This window comes from Mytilus californianus, unplaced genomic scaffold (genome assembly GCF_021869535.1).
Source record: "Mytilus californianus isolate M0D057914Y unplaced genomic scaffold, xbMytCali1.0.p SCAF_8, whole genome shotgun sequence".
NCBI lineage: Eukaryota > Metazoa > Mollusca > Bivalvia > Mytilida > Mytilidae > Mytilus > Mytilus californianus.
The window spans coordinates 51,363,816-51,379,431 of NW_026262734.1; the positions used below are offsets into that span (position 1 = coordinate 51,363,816).

Sequence of the window (15,616 nt, forward strand, 5' to 3'; positions counted from 1 at the left end):
CCATAGCGTATAGGCGGCTATAAAAGGTCCCAACATTAAAGATGTGAAAAATTCAAACGAGAAAACTAACGGCTTAATTTATAACATAACTATTTACGAAAAACAAATATGACAGACGTAAACCGACGATAACTACTGAACTACATGTTTCTGACTTTGGACAGGCACATAAAAAAATGTGGCGGATTTAAAAAAAAGTGTGTGAGCGCTCAACGTGGGACAGAAGTGTAACAACACAACATAAGAACAAACTGTAAAAATAAGTTACAATGTCAATTTATCTGAGAGGCTACTAATAGTACGTTTGTGTACTGCATGTGCTCGCAAAATCGCCATGTGAACAATTAAGAAGTTTACGGTTGGCTTACTTTGAAAATAGGAGATTGGGATTAACTTATATGTTTTATTTTTCTCATCGCTCACATCGCAAACACATAAAACAGCCTCAGGTTAATTCCCGCACCATATAAATTCAAGATATAGGTATTATCAAAATAGCTGTCATAAATATCTTCAGCGTCAAAATGTTTATGAAAGTAAAATTCAACTATATCAATATATAATTTAACCGTTTATGACGGAAAACCACTTTCATGTCGATAATATTTGTACTTACGCTCAACCTTTTCCTTGTTATTGTTGATTATTTTTGCTGAAGATAATCATTTTGTCAATGCAGAAACATCGAAAGTGCAAACATGGTAAAAATAAGTGTAGTCTAATTATGTCAATAGTTTTCAATAAGCTACTTATATTTTCTCAAATGGAAAATATAGGGTAGGAATGCAACCTCAAATATTTATCAAGTTAATGTTTATTTATTGTTGTCATAAAAACATATTAGGTTGTAACATACATTTAACTTCACATTAAAACAAATTCAAATAATTTCTAAGAACTGATTATCTGTTTATCTAGATTTGTTTCTTTGTCAGAATCTCGTCATGTCTAAAGGACATCCATATTTATACCAGTATTGAATACACCCTATTAAGATGTAACCATGCATAAAGTTTATGTTAGTTGCAAGATAAAATAAATCATTTAAATACAATACAAATATCCACTCCTGATCATGTGATCATTGTGAGTCCCATACAAAAGAAGCAAGGTCAGTCACAAAAATCGACTAGAATTCGATGCATGTACTTCCACTATAGTTCATCTAAGGTAAGCACATCGTATATCTTTTGTCATTAAATGCAAGCAAATATCTTGGGAAAATTAATCTTTGGCATTCGATGAACGACAAAAATGTATTGGTTAGTTTTGCATTTTGCAGTGGTGTTTTAGTCTTCTGTTGTACCAATCAGATGGAAATATTAGTTTTTCGGTGGTACTTTCCTTTTTTTCCTTTTCCTCCATTGACGGTCACAATACTATTTACAATATCCATATATTCACTCAAAACCGTGGTCTTCTTTTAATACCAATTTAGCTGAAAGTCTACAGTCAATTGTCTTTTTTTTTTCTTTTTTTGTCATATTCATCATGTTCACAATGGTCCTGTTTGCAGTCGCTTACCTTTCTCAGGAATAAAGACGTTACGTTACAAACTTCTACGTTGAGTGTCAAGCCAAGTAAAACAAAATGACATTGTGTCATGTTTCTAAAATTGTTTTTATAATGTTCTACTGCTTTTGAGTTTCTTGATCAAATTTGCAGTTATATAATAAGGTTACAACTCCTTCAGTCAACGGTGAGATTTGATGAATTTTGCTTTTCTTTTATGTCTATTTTGGTGATAAAGTTCATATATTTATTAAAATATGTTCAATTTGTTTAACTATTTCGGCAAATATCAAATTTGAAGATATAGTCATTGCTCTCCTTCAAACTTGTTATCAGATTAACTTCCTTTTTATCTCTCGTTAGTATTAAATAAAAAAAATTGCTGGTTATAATTTTGTACGTTAATCCATGAATCTGAAGCTGAGACAATTTGACAAAAATGAAGGGTTGAGCGTTTGCAACCATGTTTTACATGTTTTACTCCGCCACATTTTTTTTTTTGCATCTCCCAAGTCTGGTGCCTTTAATTAAGAGGGTTGTCGTTGATTACCCTATGTCGTAATTGTTTTTCTTTTTTACTTATACCAAGCCGTTGGTTTTGTTATTTGAATTGTTTTGTAGATTGCCATGTTGGGCTTTATATAGCTTAGTGCATTTAAAAAGTAGTGCCTGCGGATTTTACTTTCATCAGGAAAACATTTGAAAGTCGAGAATGTATGAATATGTAGAATCTTTAGGAGCTAAATCGTCAAGACATAAAAAATAGCACTTTCATCAAAGGTCAACCTTGGTTTGTAATTAATTTCTTAATTCATTAACGGGAATTATTAGACAAAACTTTATATTCAAGCTTTAATCCGATGATTATATTCTGATAGATGGCTTTGAGTCCCTTAATAAGTGCCTAAACGATTCTATCAAATATTTATTTATTTATTTAGAACCTTTATGATTCTTTTTCTTCTACTATTTATTAAATATCAACATAGAAATAAGGAGATTAGACAACTATCCACTAGATATTATATGACGTGGATTTCGCGATTATAGGTCACCGTAAGGCCTTCTACAATGAGCAAAATCCATACCGTTTAGAAGGCTGTAAAAGGCTCCTGCATGACAAAATATAAAAAAACCGACATGAAAAACCAGCGACCTGATTTCTATCAAAATAATAAACAATAAACAAAAAACAATAAGTTAAATTTAAATTTACAATATTTACGTATTATGATATGTCATTTTTTTTTATGTAAATCAAGTAATAAAATTGAGAATGGAAATGGGGAATGTGTCAAAGAGACAACAACCCGACCAAAAAGCAGAAAACAGCCGAAGGCTACCAATAGATCTTCAACACAGCGAGAAAATACCGCACCCGGAGGCGGGCTTCAGCTGGCCCCTAAAATACCTTTAATTTTAGAGTTGAAGGCCATACAATATTTGATGATCGTGGAAACAAATCTGATAAATCCAAATATGACATGTTCCCTTTCATTCAAAATTTTTTGGCTTATTAAATTCCCTAGTATTGTTCATTATTTTGGCGTACAATAATCATTTTCTTAATACCGAAAGATTTCAAGTTCAAACATGGTAACGCTAATTCCAGATTTATGATGTCGTTCGTTTACAATTGACTATTTATAGTCTCTTGAGTGCAAAAATATGGGGTTGAATGCACATACATTTAAACTTTAAAATGAATTAATAATATTCCAAGAATTGTTTTTTCGTCGAGTCAATTTGTGTTTTCTAAGTAATAGTTTTGACATAAATCATCGTTGGTGTTGTCATATTTATAAATTAACTGTTTACAAAACCTTGAATTGTTCAAAGTACTGACTATTTTGTACCCCAGGAATAGATTACCTTAGACATATTTGGTAAAAACCTTTCGGAATCTTGGGTCCTCAATGCTCATTATTTTCGTTTCTTATTTGGCCTTTTAACATTTTTATACGTTTGTTATTATGAACCTCCCGTCTGGAGTACAACATAATAAGCCAGTTATCTTTAATGAGGTTTTTTTCACATCTTAACAACGCCTATTTGCTAAGAATTCAATACTGTTACCTTGCCTGGCATATGTTTATAAGGTTTAACAAATCAAATCCACTCATTTTGGGATGAGTAGATGTAAGCATTGGAAGGGATGACACGTTGTCATGATAGAAACTATATTAAAAGTAAAATAACTAAAATTCTGAACGCAAAGGAAAATTCAAAACGGAAAGTCCCTTATCAAATGGCAAAATCAAAAGCTCAAACACATTAAACGAATGGAAAACAACTGTCATATTCTTGACTTGGTACAGACATTTCCTTATTTATAAAATGGTGGATTAAACCTTGTTTATAGCTAGCTAAACCTCTGACTTGTATTACAGTTGCATAGAATTTAATTATATTAACTACAAAGTGTGAGCAAAAATTAGGGTACAGCAGTGATCATTGTGTTATAATCTTTAGGTGTAATACACCAAATCATAGTACGTCACATCCGGTTGCAAACGAAAAAGGGTCGATAAAAAAATGAATTTGACAGTTGTAGGAAATTAATCCTACATTGCATTGCAGTAAAAAAATTCTGGGTCATAAACATATATCTTGGGTGTTTCAAAGCACCAGTATTTCTTTATTTGGTGTTTCTATAGAATATTTTGGAAACTTGAGGTTACATGGTTACTAAAGGTTGTACACAGGTAAAAAAGAGGTGAAAATTTGATTGGTTAACTTCCAGTGATTGTTAATTTCTTATATGCAATGAAATGTTATGTGAAATTTTGTCTATGGTACTGGACAGGATAAAACTTTACTCATGCCAAGTATTTCTTTATTTGAAACAAAGATCAATTCTGCACAATTTTTTGAAAAGTGCAAATTAAACAAAGACAAATAGGGGAAAATCAATGGTGGAATTACACCTTAATCACTATAAAAGATATTTTTATTAACGCTATGATTTTGGCCCCGCATCCGAGAAGAAGTTGAAACATTTTTTCCTGTCATTCTATTTTTTCCATTGATGATAATCAATTTGTTTATCAAAAAGACTTTAAAATGCCATAATGTACACATTGATACTTTTTTGTTTTTGATCTTTATATTTGAATTAACTTGTTAAAGTTTAAAACGTATCAATTTGTAACATACATTTATTATCACGTTTTGACAAGTTTAAATCATTTCCAATTGCACTTAGGCCAGATATTGTTTTTAAAGGAGTTTTGTGTCTAAATTACATAAAGATTTAAACCAGTTTTGAATACACTTTGTTATAAGCTAACCATGCGGTAAGAATACGTATTTATGTTTTGAAATAAATCGTTGTAAAATATACAATACAGAACTTCCTTCCTACGTTACGTCATGTGATCATCGTTAATTCCAATAATAGAGAAATGATTTTCTAATAAATCTACTTGTACTGGAATTCAGTACATGAACTTCAAATGCAGTTCATCTTAAGTAAGCACATGTCATGTATGTCATGATTTAATGCCAACTAATATCCTGCAAAAGTTAATCTATAGTATTGGTCAAAAAATCGTATTTGTTATTTGTGTTTTCGGTAGTGGTGTGTTGTCTTCCGTTATATCATAAAGATTGATTGAGGAGCTTTTCGTGAGTAGATTTCAAGATTTTAAACATACGCTTTCTTGTCATTGGTGATAATCATATATTTTCAAGCATATCTACTGTAAATTCAGAAATTATTGCGTGCATTTTATTTTATTATTGCGATTTTGTCATTTTAGACTAAAATGCGATTTGTATCTTTGCGATATTGAGAACAATCCTGTTTAGTTCATATAAAAAATTTCAAAATGCGAGTTTAAATTATTGCGATTATAACCCTGTCGCATTTTTCGTAATAATAAAAACATTGCCAATAATTTCTGAATTTACAGTATTTATTCATACACATGCTTCCTCTTCTTAAAATACCAATTTAACTTATGGTACTTATGTTCAATCCATCTCTTTGTTCGCATATTCAGCATGTTTTCAATAGAATAGGTTGCTGTTGGCTCGCTTTGTCAAGTAAACATTAGACGACAGGACCCTTCTTGCATTTTTTGTCAAATCAAACTCCCGATGAAACACAACCTCAGGTTTATTGCCGCACAAGGTAAATGCAAGTGTTGGAAAATTACTGTCTAAACATTGTTACTAATCCAAATAGCTTTTATGAGCACAGGACTCTTACTTTCAAACATATGGGAAAGAAATTAGGTAAAAAAGGATATCAGACACTAAAGTGCTGAATGTTAAACCACTATTCCATGTTAGGCGGTGCTCGTCACAATTTTTGTGTACTTTTCAAAGTCAGGATCCTGTAAATTTGCGGTTGCCGATTGTTGCTGTATATTTTATTTGTTTTTCGTTCGTTAATTGTTTTGACATAAATCAGGTCGTTGGTTTTCTTTTTTTAAATGTTTTCAATTATCATATCGGGGCTTTTTATAACTTGCTAAGTGGTATGGGTTTTGCGCATTGGTGTAGGCCATACGGTAACAACTAGTTACAAACAACTACGTCATTTGGTCTCTGATGGATAGTTGTCTCGTTGGCAATCATACCACATCTCTTTATTTTATACTAGAGGTGGATTGGTCCGGAGAGAGACCTCGTATTTGTATGAACAATTCAATAATTCAAAACTTGAATTTGTATTACAGAGAAATTTTTATTTCTTTAAAACACATTTTTATCATATAACATACTGACAATTGTTATTTTTATTCATTTTGTGTAAATTAAAATTCCCATTGCTTTTAAAAGTCTCGAATATGTTTCAAGAATCCTACGTGAATTCATTTTTTGGCAAATCGTCTTGTAAACCATTCTTACATGAAAAACCCTACTGCTACTGTAACAAGATCGCATGGAATAATAAATGACGACAGATGAAATATATATACTTAACTTTACTCATTTGCATTTATAGTATTATCTTATTTTGTTTTGCCTTTTCAAAATAGTTATGAGTGACCAAGCTTCAAATTTTAGTTTTTACTCGATCAATGCAATAAATTTTTATAGATTGTTTTATCGAGGATGACATCATAAAAATACTGCATCTTTTGATCGACACAGTTTTGTTGAGTTTGGCGGATTGATATTTCAACAGACAGTCGGTATTCCGATGGGTACTATTTGTGCAATTCTACTCATCGACTTGTTCTTGTGCTCATCAAAGGCCGAATTCATACAAAACCATCTTGAAGACAACAGAAAAAAAAAACATCTTGCAAAGTTCATTAATATCACTTTCGAATATAGTGATGATGTAATTAAATAACCCAAATTTCAAAGAGTGATTAAATCCTAGATATCACAATGAACTTGAGATTAAGTATACTATCGAAACTTTGAGTAAGCTTTATATCTAGATCGTTACCCCGATATAGACACACATGGACGACTTCAAAATAAAATCTATGATAAAAATGATGATTTCAATTTTTGAATTGTCAATTTCCAATTTCTCAGCAGTAACATATCCTCTGTCCTACCATGCATATCGTACGGTATTTACATATCTGAAATGACACGTTACGCTTGCTCCAACGGAATAATGGGGAAGTACGACTGAAACTGATACTTCATAAGTTGTTCAATCACCAGCACGAATTCGTTAGTCGATACAATATATCCGTATCTCAACTACCTATCGCCAGGTTTTCGCAGTCTAAGATCGTTAGATTCCAGAATTGTTGTCTAATCTGTTGTTTCACAGATTGTGAACTATACTCTAATTGTGATATTTCAACTGTCTGTGGATTCGCATGGCGAGTGATGAATGCATAGTATGAGACTTCTACCCTGCCGACGCACCCAATCTTGCTCCTTTTTAGAGTTCGAGCGATTCCGTCAGATTTTGTTTGTAACTTTGATTGGTCTTCTGATTCGATTTATAAGATTTGAACATCTACAAGCCACGGTTGCCTACATTTAAGTCATTATTTAAAAGGCATCCGTAAAATATGTTTTGGGAACCTTCAAAATAATGTTGATCCATAGCGTCGTCTTCAACAACAAAAATGACTGTTACACCTTTAATTTCGAATGTGTTTATGTTGTTTTAATCAAAAAAATCTTCAAACCAAAATCTTAAATTTTAAGATTATTTATAAAATGTTATTTAATTGAGACAAATGAGACTATTAATAGTTTTTCAAGTGCAAACCTTTTGAGGTTGAATGACATTAATACAAAACCTTTCAGTTAATCGATTGTTTTCCAAGAAGTGTTATTACGTTTTGTCAAATTTGGTTTTCCAAGAAATAGTCCACATGTTAACGACGAACATTTTTTATAAAAGTTCCATACTATTAGTTACATAGTGTGCTAGTGACCTAATACGATATATATGGGGTCAGTAAATTCCATATGGGATGAGAGCAAAGCCTAACAAAACAATTTACGAAAAACGACAACCACTGAACTACAGGCTCCTGACTTGGGACAGGCACATAAAGAATGTGGCTGGGTTAAACATGTTTATGAGCGCTCAACCCTCTCCCTAGCCTGGGACAGTGGTGTAACAGTACAACAAAAGAACAAACTATAAAAATCAGTTGAAAAAGGCTTAACACATCAGATGGATAGAAATAGAATTACATCTAACAAAAACACAGAGTGGACGTGGACGTGGACGTGGACGGGTACTTATATATCCCTACAACAAAAAGATATGAAGTACAGATCTGTGAGTACTCGCAGTTACTGACAGTTAGTTCAAAGTCAATAACAACTATCATGTATCTAAGAATAAAATATCAATCAGTACACATCCAACATCCAATGAATTTAGTGTAAACTTTCCAGACCATATGAGTATTTGGACCTTACGCGTACGTTCTGGACAGTATGTGTTCTTTTTTCAAAATACGCATACGGTCGGACTGTACGCGTACGGTCTGTCTAATTTTCAGAAGTGGGTCAAGTTTATTTGATACAAATGATAATTACAGATCAACATAACTGAAATCTCGAATTAATATAAAAAGTTCAATTGTAATTGAAATAAAAACTTAATATTTCAACTATTTAAGAAAGTCACGCTAATTCAATCTGTTAATCTCCTATATTTAGCATGTCATTAATACATGAAATTGAATTATGCTCACTGAAATTGAAGTTGTCGGAAGTAAACATAATGTGGGAAGAAAAAGTTTTTAGAATACTTATGAACTTTACCATAAAAACCGTCAAACCAGCTGTTTACTTGTGAGAAGGCTGATAGAATTAAAAATATTTTGATAAATGGGACCTACACAGGATGAACTCATGGCAATTGATGATTTTATGATACTGAATGACATAATAGCTGACCCTCCTGATGACAGAAACTGTACCATGACAAAGGACGACGGATAAATGACGACTCACGACAGAATACGAAAGATACTGGACAGAAATTATAAACAATCTGTTGAAAATACAATGAGAAAATATAATAAAAAAGTGTCGAAAACTAATGCAAAGATTGAAAAGGGTTGCTTTGTTACTGTAAAAATACCAGTTGTTGATAGGACATCTGGGGATCTTCCCCAATTATTCTGTAGGGTTGATGATATAATTGGTAATAAAGATACAAGTTTGTACAAACTGTTATGTGAATTTGGCATATTAAACTCTTGTTAAGATATTGGTGATATACAACTTTTGAAACTGCACATTGGAAAACAGAAGGAATTTCATTGCATGCTGCCGCAAAACAAGCAAGCTTTTCTCTTGCTAGCAAGAGATGTAAATGCAAAGGAACATGCATGAACAAAACATGTAAATGTAAAAAATCTGAAGTTCCTTGTGGCAGTAAGTGTCACCCTGGGCGAGAGTGCCAGAGTGCCAAAATAGGATTCAGATAGACAATTAAATAAATATTTAATTGATTGAATGTCCACTTATTCACTTTATTCATCTAATTGTAATAAAATAATTCGTAAAACTCAATAAAAGATTTTGATAAATTTTTGTCTTAATTTAACCCATATGGGCCAAATACATATATAGTCCAACATTAACATGTCATAACAGCCAGAGAAAAACATGACCTTGTAACTAACTTCACAAAATCATTTTCTTTATACCAAAAAAATAAAATGCGCAACATAACTGGTCAAAATAATGCTGTTAAATGATGTCTTCCGTTTAATCACATTTTCATGTTACTCAAGTGCAAATATTGAATGCATACAGGAAGTAAACAGTATTCAAAGCTATTTAGCAATAAAGCCACATTTTTTTTCTTAGAACATGTTTACCAAACAACAAGATTGTTTTACAATAGCTTATGATGTCGTGAAGCATATATCTATCAGATTTTATAGATTGAATATACCTGTTAAAAAAATAGTTTCCTAGTGTGATGAACACCGTACATGTATAATGTAAAGTATTCCTTATCTATAAATTGATTCTTATTGAAATAAGATGAATGTGCACCAATCAGCTTGCCTTCAACTTGGTTTAGAAAATTTGAAACTGGGGCACTGTAAGTGTTTTTTTCTTACATCTTAAATAAGAAAGTCATAGTAAAGTTTAAATGATCATCGAAACCGATGTTCACCTATTTATCATATCCAACTAAGTAAGACATCGCGTGACTTTCCTGACGTTGCAATCCGCTATCGTTAGTCATTACCTTTCAATACACTTTATATTTTTCGTTAATCTGACCAATGTCCTACCTTTTGCAGCTGTTTCTATGGTGTTCTAACATTATTCTTCACAAAAATGTTGGTCTTGACAGTCTAAATTTAGATTGAATTACGATCTTGACTAATTGTAAATATCGTTCTCTGTCTCCTCCTCTGTCCATTGACTTTATAGCAAAATTTGCAACCCAACGTCTACTTATACATCTATTTCACAAATTCTTTAGATTAAAGTAATACTTTGAAGCTATTTTGTAATACCGATAACATAGATCTAGCAATGTATGCTACGTTTAAGAGTTTGAATTGATTACGTATCTAATCGATTGATAAAATTGATTTTTTTTGTATATCAGAATTTTTAAAAATGGCGGCTGTGTCATTTGTCGTGGTTGTACTACGGATACAATTTTATGTATTCATTATTTACTGAAGATTGTATTTGTTATCATGTTTCCTTTTATAGAAGCTTTTTCGATGCAAAAATATAAACTGTTTACAGTCCAGACATTTTATAATATCTTTTACATACAAAAAGACAGAGATAACTATAAAATCTTAGACAGAAGTAATGACACAAGATAAGCATTGTAAATAACAAACAGTATTATAACAATAATAATAAAAACAAATGATTAAAATATTATATATTTCCAGCTTCTTAATGTGTTATTTTTATTATATATATCAATAGTATAATTCATCAATTTTATTTTTATTTTCTGTGTGTAAAATTTGTAATTTAATTCTTAAACTAGTCAAATTCATCTAGATAAACTTTGCCGGAGGAACTTGGAACCTTAGTTTCTTAATAATTTTCATAATTTTAAATAAGTACGTTATGAATCATGTCAATACCGAAGCACTGACAACTGATCTGATGTTACCCTCGGGGAATAACAGTCCACCAGCAGAAGCAGCGACCCAGTGATAATAAATGAAAAGAAAAAATATATATATATGGTGATCCGATGGATAAAATCTGTCGTAGAGTTGTCACTGGTTCGGACGTACTTATAATATAATTATTTTCTGTGACTGCATCCTACATTAATTTGTAAGATCCTCTACGATAGATAATTCAGCTGATCTGTAATATTCCATCTTCATGCCTTATATATCATGTACTGTGTTACGACGCTAGATAAAAACTGACGAGGAAAGGTAACACCCGGCAACCGAAAGTTTGATTTTAGTCGAGCCTAGGTGGTCGAGTGGTCTAGCACGATGTTCATCCGTTGTTCGACCTGCTAGTCAAATGCGTTTTGTTAAAATATACTCTTTCACTTTTTTTGGTCTTTTGGAAAATGTTGTTTGTGCTGTATTTAGACCCCTCTACCAAGAAATTTGTTTTGCATGCACATGTATAAAAATTGCGATTTTTATCCAACTCAATCATAGGTTTGAACGTTGTTTTCAATTTAGACTTGCTTATATTTTTTCGTTTTGGGCTTGTATTATATTTGCCTTCGGGTTTTTATGATCCGTTCATCCTATTTCGACTCTTCAAAATCAAAGAGTCTATACTGAGTGGAGATAAATTATATGGCCTTCCAAAAACCGTTTCGATTCCCACCATCACTGAAGAGACATTAATTGTCGAAATCCGGATATGGTGTACTAATTTTTGCACCTTTTGTTTGCGGTATACCATCTTTTCCGCAAGTTTATTGTTTTCTGTTTGGCATTAAATTAATAGTTAAGATCCATTTTGTGACATCTGGTGATCCGTTTATTTGGCAATCGCCAATGGCAGTCAGCAGGGTTTAAGAACATCCGTTGTTCGACTTGCTAGTCAAATAAGTTTTGTTAAAATATACTTTTTTTCACTTTTTTGGTCTTTTGGAAAATGTTGTTTGTGCTGTATTTAGACCCCTCTACCAAGAAATTTGTTTTGCATGCACACGTATAAAAATTGCGATTTTTATCCAACGCAATCATAGGTTTGGACGTTGTTTTCAATTTAGACTTGTATATATATATATATATATATATATATATATATGCATTTTTAGAGCGTCCGAAAAAGAGAGGCAAAGATACCTTATGGTTAATACAACTCATTAATAAACAAACTGTCAATGCCATGGCAAAATAAACAAAGAAATCAAAACACAAACAATAGTACTCAAAACATAACGTAGAAAACTAAAGACCGAGCAACAGGAACCCCACAAAAAACCAGGAGTGATCACAGGTTCTCTGGATTGGTAGCAAATCATGCTCCACATGTGGCGCCCGCCGTGTTGCTCATGTAAGTACATAACCAGTAATAAGTCTAATTCGGTAGGTCACATTCGAGGAAAAGGAGGACGGGATTGTGGTTATGACAATTGAAACAGATGGTCCATAACGGTCAACCACTCCTGATGGCGTTAGCTAAATTTTCGAAGGGATAATGTCCACTTCACCACTTGGAAGCGCTTTGCTGGATTTACCTTCATCAAGAACATTATGAATATATCAGTACCGTAGCACTGACAACTGAGCTGATGTTACCCTCGGGCAGCGATATCAACTCAGTGTTAGTAAATAAAAACAAAATAAATACAAGTATTAAATTTCGTGCCCCCCCAAACTGTTTACTGGCTACTGAGTTACTGATACACTCGGTATCTTTGTATCCTCGGTGAGGTGAAGTTTTACAGTAATGGTTAATACTATTTGGAAAAAAATGCGAAGCCTGAGGTATCAATGTAAAACATGAAGATTTTAAGTATTCACTACTTCAATCAATAATCAAAAGTTTTATTACAAAGCGGGGAGGTTTCAAACAATAGTTTTCAATTTTGATCGATATCTTTTACAACTTAAATGAATAATCAGTAGAGGTTTTTAATACTATACATTTAAATATAGAATATCTTAAGATTTCGAAGAGAACGACAAAAATCTTCTAATGAAGAGAGTATTTTACATCATATAATAAAATAGAATGAAAATTTACAGATACTGATTCTTTATTGGTGAAAAGACCGTAATCATCTGATTATGTCATAAAAGATCGTCACTTGATCTCAATTTGGTAGGGATTTAAAAACAACAACACTAAATTATATGATAAAACTTAGTTACAAGTTAATATAATAAATAGAAGTTTATAATACGTATGTAGGAAACTTTGTTAAGTATTTCATCTTATGCTTTATTGCTAATGATATCGATTTTTTTTTTTTCAGTCAAACATATTGATAATTATGAAGTTAATGTGGACATCCGTGTTCATTTTCACATTTTTCAAATTCGTAAGACTGGAACTATCTCCAGATTTTGCAAATTGTCGAAAAGATTTTTTCTACCAAGAAACTGCTCCAATTTTGCCAGAACTGAAGAGTACAACTCAAATCTGTCAAAAACTTGGAAACAAATCTTATTTCGCTACTGAATATGATACTGAAAAAAGGATTCCACTTTACAGTGCATACACGCTTTCGTTTGAAAAATGCGGTAAACGTGAAAATGATTGGTTCTTTGAAGCTAAGCTAGCCGATATAGATGATCCAAATATGATTGAAATGGATTACGAAAATCACAACTATTCACGTACATCAATATATGGGAGTAGACAAGCAGTAGAAGAGGACTTTAAACAAACCGATTATGACAAGGGACATTTAAATCCACAGATGTTCCATTGCGAATCTTCTGACAGCAGAAAAGCCACAAATACGATGACCAATATCGCACCTCAATACTTTTTATTTAATCAGAACATATGGAATATGTTTGAAACTGATTTATATAACATCTCCAAAGTGTATTGTAGTTTTGAAGGAGCAAGACGCTTTTATATTACTGGTGTTAAACCAAGTTTTAGTGATTATATAAGTGATGGGAGAGTTAATGTCCCTACTCATTACTGGACAGCTGTATGCTGTGACTCTTCTGGTGTCAAAGGTGCTAACCGTTCAGCAGGATGGTCTATGGCATTTAAAGGTGAAAACGTCAAAAATTCCACGATATATATATACACTATACAAAATTTTTTTCCAACTGATTTCTATAAACTCTTTGCAGATTATACAGATGAAAATGGGAATACAGTAAGCAATTGTCTCTTCAACCCGACAAAAGCAGACACCATCACCGATGAGATTGCGACTCGAACTGACATTCATTATGTCAAAGTGAAGACATCTGTAAACAATAGTAATGAAACAAATGACAGTTTTGACGGACCAAAGAATAGAAATGAACTATAACAATTCTAAAGATAACATTTTAATAACAATTCAAACAAAAGGTTGAAATATTTAAGTTTTCACATTTTTGTTTAAATGATTGTTTAGTTTCAGCTTTTATTTGATTCGTTAAACTCTAAATACAAATGTATAAAATATGACAGGTACATTAGTCGAGGATTTTGTAGACAAAATTCATCAAATGTTTTAAATCTTATGAATTTGTTCATAACAACTGTTTTTATAATAATGTGGCATGATTTCTAATTGATCCAAAAAAAAGCAGTAAAAGATACTCGTGATAGGATAGACATTTTTTTTTTAATTTGCTGTAGGTCTGCTCTGAATATTTTTTACAAATCGTATCAGGAGTGAAAATATTATATTCTAAGAGTATAACACCAATGTGTAAACTGGTGACAAGGGAACAAAAGATGTAAAAACAGGAACAAAATCCATGGATTCTTTACGTGGGAAACCATACTGAATAAAAATTATTTCAAAACCACCTTCGAACAATTTTTTAAAGCCTTTCTGTTAAAATATCTAATTTTACATGTACATGCAAATGTATGTTGTCTTTCTTTTGTCGATTATCGAGACGCTTACATAGTAAATTGTTATATAAAATATGAACCTTTGCTCTCTATTGAAAACAAAAATTGAAAAATCATTTGCTTACAAAATCTAAAACTACACCAATTTTCAGAGTGTTCCAAGTAGCATTAAACAAATAGCCGAAATCCACTGGAGAACGTAACAACAAAAGTCCTATTCCCAACTGTTTGCAGTGGAGGTTATTGTTTGCCAAACATTTCCGCTGATTCAGCCACGGTCAATGGATGTTTTCGAGTGTCGCTGTTCTACGAGGAGCAAATATTTATACCGTTTTACAATGGCTGCGCGCCTGCTTCGACATACCCGAATATTAATTATACTTTTATGGGTTTTATTATTCGTTTTTTTATTTTGCTGCTGAGTACATACTGCTTTGCAATAATGCATGTTTTTATGTATGTTATATTCTATTGTTAATTGACTAGAATTGCCAGTTGTATTGGTGAGGGTCGATGGTTCTCTTCGGGCACTCAACACAACAATCAATCAAGTGTATGTTCTATTGTTGTAATGTTGGTTATGTTTTCGGACAAAAGATCGATAGACCTCATTTTTTTTATTGTTTTAAATGAAAATAAAATGTTCTTATCTTATTTATAAACCCACATGATAACAATTAATATTTTGACCTGTCCC

At 32.0% G+C, this 15,616-nt stretch overlaps 1 protein-coding gene across 2 annotated transcripts; it reads left to right on the plus strand.

Moving 5' to 3' along the window:
- Nucleotides 1-1,102: 1,102 nt before the first annotated feature.
- Nucleotides 1,103-14,870, plus strand: LOC127712228 (endonuclease domain-containing 1 protein-like). Of its 2 annotated transcripts, none has more exons than XM_052218557.1 (2): nt 1,103-1,170; nt 13,361-14,870. In XM_052218557.1, exons 1-2 carry the CDS (start codon nt 1,144-1,146, stop codon nt 14,381-14,383), a joined length of 1,050 nt encoding a protein of 349 aa, XP_052074517.1. In that variant the 5' UTR covers nt 1,103-1,143; the 3' UTR covers nt 14,384-14,870. The 2 variants fall into 2 exon arrangements, with proteins under 2 accessions (XP_052074517.1, XP_052074518.1); XM_052218558.1 differs by lacking the exon at nt 1,103-1,170 and adding an exon at nt 5,086-5,139.
- Nucleotides 14,871-15,616: the final 746 nt, after the last annotated feature.

Coding starts and splice junctions, on each gene's coding strand:
- LOC127712228 (XM_052218557.1), top strand. CDS start 1,144: ATGTACTTCCACTATAGTTCATCTAAG. Junction 1,171..13,360: donor TCCACTATAGTTCATCTAAG/GTAAGCACATCG, acceptor TTTTTTTTTCAG/TCAAACATATTGATAATTAT.